The sequence below is a fragment of the Zootoca vivipara genome, chromosome 1, assembly GCF_965207765.1.
Source record: "Zootoca vivipara chromosome 1, rZooViv2.hap1.1, whole genome shotgun sequence".
Lineage (NCBI taxonomy): Eukaryota > Metazoa > Chordata > Lepidosauria > Squamata > Lacertidae > Zootoca > Zootoca vivipara.
Window position 1 is genome coordinate 64628953 of NC_142582.1, and position 7500 is coordinate 64636452.

Genomic DNA, 7500 nt, shown 5'->3' on the forward strand with positions numbered 1-7500 from the left:
AGCTCCACTGTTGCTCAGCAAATAGGCTCTATTGGATGATGGCTTGACTGGCTGTAAAGTTTGCTTAACTGTAGCAGCAGTGGCAGAAGGCATGTGGGGTACTCTGTGTCTCCCAACAGGCCCCCAATTCCTTTATGTCTTCCACTTGCTTTTATGTCTTTATCAACTTTAATCGCTGAAGAGAGTTGTCAGTCCTTTGTGCCACGAACTGGATGCTGCTGCTGCTATCGCTGCCGCCGCGCTCCTTATGGATAGCTGGGGTACCCTGAGAGTTGGTTGAGGTTAATTCAAAGTGATTTCCTGACACTTGACAGTGGTTCTTTGTGATCTGGGAAGGTGTCTGAGGTGTTGTCAGAGGTGTTATGCCATCAAGTTCTGAAGTGCTGGCTGAGGTAGTAGGAGACAGCAAGACAGAGAAGTGGAAGAACAACCATCCTGTGTGAGTGTTATATGTGTCTATTATTAGTGGCTGTTATTTTGTCCATCACTCTCTGAGTGCTGCTTAAACCGACTCAGGACTGTCAACTCAACTTAAACATTTCTGAAGTGACAATAACCTTTCTTTTTTATGTTCTTTTTTGTTTTTGGAAGGCAGTGTATTTAAAGCCCTTCCTTTAATTTTGGAGTTTTGTGAGGTATGGCAACTGTCCCTACAGCATTCAATTTTTAACTCTTTAGAGCACTTGTAAATGTTTTACTGGGAAAACTATTGTATTAAATGAATTGTGACAAAAAGTGAAAAGAAAGTAATTTATTTTTGAAATATTAAGGAATTAAGGTTATTTGAGTTTCATTAAAAGGCAAAAATATCACAACTTTCTTTTTGTGATATTTTGCCTTTTAATGAAGTGCGTTCTGTTTCTTGATAGTAAGTATGGCAACATAATTTTTTCAGTTAGAACATTTTGAATATTTACTAGCAAGCTCTTAATATTATTTACATAAAGACTCAGAGATGACTGTTCTGCAGCATGGAATTTCATACTGAACAGATTAAATGAAATGAAATATAAAGTATCATCCCCCCCCCAAAGAGTGTTAAAAGTGTTATTTCAAAACTGAAATCTTATATTTTGCTGTTAGGCTTCCTGTTATATACTATCTTGATAGCTTATTGTCATCAATAAAAAAGCCTTGCAGTTGTCAATGTAAATGCTATTATCACTTTTGATTTTCTTTAAAAAGTATTTAGTCAGTGCAATTTATTTTTACAAGCAATTCTTCATTCATAGGTTTGTTTTGTAAACATACATTTCATATGCTATGCTGCACTCCTACCCTACCTGGGAGTAAGCCCATTGAATTCAGTTGGACTTGCTTCTGAGTAGGTATGGTTGGGATTGCAGCCTTACTTGAGCTGAGGGTAGCAGCTATGTTTAACTGATGTTGGTCATGATCTGCATGCATGGGCAGTCAGGCACATTTTGCAGGAATTTGCTGCTTCAGTGCCAACAAATATTCTTCAGCATCACCTTCTGTTTTTGGTGTGATTGAACTTGTATGGAATGAAGCAATTTGATAATGATTAAAAGGAAGAGGTATGTGGAACCTATAAAGTTTGCTTCCTTAAAAAAAAGTATCGGAATGGAAAATATTGTTCAGTTACAGAGGCTATAGTCCTATGCACACTGGGAGTCAACCTTACTGAACTAAATTAGACTTATTTCTGAGTAGACATGCTTCAGCTTACACTGACATTGTGTCTTAACTTACAAATCATAGTTTTTCAAGTGTGGTCTTTCCCCCCCTGGAGCAGTTGCTAGAACAGGGGCTGAAACCATATATGAAATAGACTAGGGGAGCTATTTCATAGACTGAAAAGTGGTAATTGGCTATTTTTATATGTTCAGTCATTAAAGAGATGCTGATTTAAAGATTGTCAATAAATAAGGAAAGATGAAAACCCAACCAAAACCCACAAAGAAACTCCAGTAAACTGCAAAAACAAGGAAGATAAGTGTCCATAATAGTTGCAATGAAAAGATTTATTCCTACATGTCTGGAAATTACTTTAAGACCAGTACAGAAAATAATAAAAATTAATAGGAATAAAAAAACTATATTGATTTGACTTCTACATCAGATTTGGCCCTTTGTTGGGGGAAACACATGATGATACATATGTTGAATGCAAAAGCTCAATCTACATGAATCCTACCTGCTGACGGAGGCACTCTCTTCTCTCCAAATCTTGCTACAAGTCAATACTTTTGGCGATCCTACAAGTATGAGCAGAAGCTTTTGTGATTACCCTGCCCCCATTGACAAGTTTAATATCTAGAAAGGAGCAATAGGGAAATATAGGATTCCACTAGTAGAATACAGAAGTTGTAATATACATACAGATTGGAGGGTTAATATGGGAGGAAAATATACGACCTAATATAATATAATATAATATAATAATGAAAAACTTTAGAGGGCTGTGCAGGTAGCTTATTTCATGTTGATTTCTAATTAAGCCAATTATATATAAATTTGCAATTCAAGCCCTACCAGAAAGCCAGCTGAAATGCCTTAGAAAGCAGAGTAAGTTCCACTCCACTGGGGTAGCCGGAGATACATCCGGGGGTGACACCCTGCCAGAAGTAGACTGGTGTCTAGGTAGGAAGTATCAGCTGTGTAGATGTCCCAGAGAAAACCAGGTTTGTGGGAGCAGGTGTGGCTCTGCCAGTTGCAAAGCCCCCTCAATTCCCAACATGTCCATGGAATTGAGAGTACCCCAGGGCTGGCATAGTCAATTGCCTTTCATTGCAGTCAGTGTGAGGGATAAAGCTGTCATCGTCGTCCCGTCCCCCAATTTCCTGCTTTGACACAGTGAAACATCAGTTCAGTGGATCTGGTAGTTGCTTTGCCTACACGACAGGATTGCTCTGCCAAATGGCTAACTAAAATAACCCAGCTCTCATCACTGATTGCTAAATATGTTTGATATAGCTTTTGGAAAATGTCCCAAGCTCAGGCAGGGTAACTGGAGAGCACCCACCAGGAATACTTCTCTGTGTGTCTCCCTTATTCACATTGGACATTCACTGGGCACTGTCATAAATTTCCCCTGGTTATTTATTTATTTATTTATTATTTTATTTACGTTTCTGGTGGATTCTAGAGACATTCCAAATATCACTAATGGACCAAAGTGTGCTTTTTGAGCCATTTGTTCATTTATAAAATTTATATTTTGTCCTTCAGTGGTTGATCAGAATTTATAGGGTAGTTTCAAAAGAGTTAAAAACAACAAGAAATATTACAAAGGAAATAAAATAGGGCAATCAGACTAAAAAAGTGTTTTTTAGACAGGAAGAATTATAATGCCTTACTTGCCTCCCACAGCAAGTTGTAGACCTCTTTCTCGGTCTCTCTTTCTCTTTCTCTCCATCCCTCTGAATGGAGGAGTTGTCATTTTAGAAAAATTAAGTAGGTGCTTAATAGTGTGCTAAATCAAGTACAGCAGGATGATGTGGGAGCCATAGAGCCTGATTTCTAATTCTAAAAATAGGGGGCATGTGACCACTTCAAATTTACCAGTTGATTAGATTTGGCATGCTCAGAGGGGAGGAAATTTTACCATATGGATGTCCCAAGTGAGAATATGCTTATTGCTCTGACCACTTAAGTTCATAACTATGTAATGTGACTAGGTTTAATTCTGCTTACTGTGGCCCAACACTGTTTACGGTTTCAGGATTTGTATGAAGGGAGGGTAGCAGTTCACACAATGGATCTTTCCCTTCCCCCCCTATGCCCCTCACCCCATAAAAACTTATCCAAAGGACTGGAGAATCTACCAAACATTTTAGGATATGTTTTAATGGGCTGCAGTAGTGAAAAGAGTCCTCCATATGATTTGGAGTGATTTCAGAATGGCCCTTGATCCTCTGGAGAGGCTTTTTGAGGGGCACTGGGGGAAAGCAGGTGTTGAGGGAAAAATCCATTGTGTAATCTCGGCTTTCACTCACGCGACATTGGATGCAACCCACAGATTTTAAGTTACTTGGTTCTGTAAATCCGCAAAGTTTCACAGTATCCGCAGTTATCATTCAGTAGAATCTTTCTCTTATGCTGCCTCAAGTCAGTGGTTTTCAAACTTTCTGACTTCAGGGAACACTTTTCATACTGACTTTGGTGTCCCTCTACTGATGGAAGGAACTTTTGATCCAGCAGGGCCTTCTATGAGGAGAACAGGGGCTGAGATGACCTTCAGTGATTTCCCCTTTCCTCCCCACAGAATTCTCCTGCATTATTCTGAAGGCTCCACTAGCCCTTCTGAAGCAGGTGTGGGAGGACTTCAGAGAGAGGGAACTGATGAAGATCACATCAATTCCTGTTCTGCAAATGGAAGGTTCTGAAGAGCCTTCTGTCAGCTGACAGATACCAACTGGATACTGCCTATGGTTGCTCCATTAACCATTGCATCAAATCATGTGGTCATGATGATTTGGGTACCAAAATTTCAAAAGGAGGCTTTAAAGCCCAATGCTTTTTCACTGCAGACATCTCTGTAAATGGATAGATGGCTCATAAACCATAAGAATTTGACTGCCAAAGTAATCAACATACAATGAATATTATATGTTGTTTACTTTCCTATAATAAATTATTCATGGTAAACACAAGTGGAAAAACTATTACAACAGAGAACCCTAAGTGAAAAATTGGCAACATTGGGGAAACTACAGTTCTTTCCTTTCAAATACAGATCATATGTTGAATCCTAAAGACTTAGGAAAAATCAGGTCAGAGATGAAAACCACAATAAAGAACAATTTTATTTTCAGCTCTTATGTACCACATCAGGCACAATGAGGAAACATTTCAGTTGTGTTCTGTTGTATAAGGAAGAACCAACTTTAAAGTACTAACATGCAGAGCTTGTTAATTTGAATTAACAGAAAATTGGATTAACAAGTGTTAAGCTTGTATTTTGAACAGTCCTGTCTTCAAAAGTGTTACTGGTGAAAATTATTTTAAAACTACATTCTCTGTGCTCTTGTGAAATATCTTGCTTTTAATGTAATGAATGAGTCTTTATACATGATGTGTGTTGCATGAATGTGCATTAAAATAGAAGTAGACAGTCGGACAGATTTTCACACATCTCTCCTTCAGGAGCATGATATGGACAAGGCAGTTCTTCCTGGCAGTGTGCCAGTTTGAAATGATTCTTATGTTTCTAGCTTGTTCAGTCCTATACAATTGTCTGGTTTGCACAACACGGTAAGCCAAATTATGGCTTACGGGACCATGGAAACATGTAGGCTCCCAGACAGGAGCTCACACCCACTTAGCTGTACTCCCTGTTCAGTAAGAGAGGCAGCTCTCTCTTCCTCCTGCTCAGGAACATTTCATTGCCCATTTTGTAGGCAGACTCAGTCCAGAGACCAAGAAGCTGCAGTTATTATTTATTTTAATTCTTTTTTTTAAAAAAAACTATTTTTATTGCCTCCCCCATCACAATGTGAAAAATTCAAATTTAAAACCAGCAAATACAGTCAACAAAAACATACTGCTACTGAAGGAATTTTTTTATTTTACTTCGACCCAGACCAACACGGCTACCTACCTGTAACAAAAACATAGTTACAAATAAAGGACAATAGATGAAATGCATAAATGATTGAATAGCAACAGTAATGGTCAAAAACCCCATAAAAGCTTGCTGGAATAGGGGAGTTTTTATCAGGTGTCAAAAGCTCACCCGAGTCAGCAAGGGAGGGTGTTCTGTAGACAGGGCATCATTGCAAAGTAAGCTCTCTCCCAGGTTGTGGCATAACGTAAAAGGTAAAGGGACCCCTACCCATTAGGTCCAGTCGTGACCGATTCTGGGGTTGCGGCACTCATTTCGCATTATTGGCCGAGGGAGCCGGTGTACAGCTTCCAGGTCATGTGGCCAGCATGACTAAGCCGCTTCTGGCGAACCTGAGCAGCGCATGGAAACGTCGTTTACCTTTCCGCCAGAGCGGTTCCTATTTATCTATTTGCACTTTGACATGCTTTCGAACTCTTAGGTTGGCAGGAGCAGGGACTGAGCAACGGGAGCTCACCCCGTCGCGGGGATTCGAACCACTGACCTTCTGATCGGCAAGCCCTAGGCTCAGTGGTTTAACCCACAGCGTCACTTAAATGCAGGACAACCAGGTGGGCTGCACCTTCGGATCTTAGTACATGAGTAGGTTTGTATGTGAGGAGATGGTTCTTCAAATTCCTAGGTCCCAAGTTATTTGGGGTTTTATAAGGTCCCACCCACACCATTATTTCATTCCTCATAGGAATCCATGTGCTTTAAATGTTTTCATTACATTCATTACTAGCACCTTAAATGAGGCTTGGTAGCCAGATTGCTAGCCAGCACAGTTCTCTCAGGATTGTATACTTTGCCACATGGGGCAGTGGCTAGCAAGCAAGTCCTGCAACCATTTGGCCTTAGCACCAATTGATATCTGTAACTATTCAGAAATTTAAAATATGGTGACACTATTGGAGCAATGTTGGAATTGGCAGCTCGCTCTATTCCTAGTCCGTGTCATTTTCGCTTCTCTCCAATCACACTTCCTCATGAATCAGAGGTTGTTGGGAATTTTTTTTTTAAAAAAGAATCTGCAGGAAAACTTGCATAAAAATACACAAATATATATTTTATAAACCAATATTCTCTATATATGCATTTCTAAATGTCTGTTCTCCCAGAATGAAGGCATTCTTGAACATGTTTTGATAAATTTTTGAGCCCCAAACTGCATCTGAATATTCAAGAGTTCCAAAAGCTAGTAAATTATTAAGTTTGGAGTCACATAGTAATCAGAATTTGCAAAAATCAAAATTTCTAAGTATTGCTAGGCCACAGCAGCAATTTCTGGTAGAAGCTGGTCCATTAGGGAAAATAGGGCATTATCCCACCAACCTCAGTCTGTTCCCATCCATCCCTCACCTGTCTGCCTTCTTACAACCAAGTAGTGTTGCCCCTGTACAACTGATCAGGGAGGAAGATGGAGAAAAAACTAGAACTAGTTCACTCTGTCCATCATTGGGCAGGATCTCATCTACTGCCCATCTCCTTGCCTTCTGCCTTATAAGTCCCAATGGGCACCAGCCACCGCTGATCATTTCCATGTACGAATATTCTGTTTAGTGGGAGATTAATTGTCAGGTTGTGTGTGTTGTTTATAATGGTGTAAAATGGGGAGGGGGTATTTTTATATCAGCTTTAATGCTACTTGTGCTATTTACTTATTGCCTCTATTTGCATGTCTTGAGGGCAGTTAGAAACATGCCATCTGTTTGTTGTTCTGAGAAGTCTGTCATTTATTAATGGAAGTGAGATTGTGAGGAAACCCTCAAATTTCTTCTTCAACTAAGCAGTGCACATTTTACCTGTGGAAGTTTCTTGTCGTCTTTTCTACTAAAAGAGATGCCATTTAATATACTGCATGTTTTATACAGGAGGTTAGTTTCTACTCAGGAAAGTTTTATATTTTATTCTTCTCAGTAATTACATTTCAC

At 39.4% G+C, this 7500-nt stretch overlaps 1 protein-coding gene across 42 annotated transcripts in view; it reads left to right on the forward strand.

Moving 5' to 3' along the window:
* SOX6 (SRY-box transcription factor 6) overlaps positions 1-7500 on the forward strand; it is a 399510-nt gene that overhangs the window by 143824 nt on the left and 248186 nt on the right. For 5 of the 42 annotated variants that reach the window (XM_088653417.1, XM_088653531.1, XM_088653422.1 and 2 more), the window contains exon 1: positions 244-439. The exons of 32 other annotated variants lie outside the window; for them this stretch is intronic. In XM_088653417.1, coding sequence (XP_088509543.1) covers positions 363-439 — 77 coding nt within the window. In that variant the 5' untranslated portion in view covers positions 244-362. Of the gene's footprint in view, positions 1-241; positions 440-7500 lie in introns of those variants that run through there. 5 more of the 42 variants (XM_088653420.1, XM_088653428.1, XM_088653445.1 and 2 more) reach the window with 2 other exon arrangements.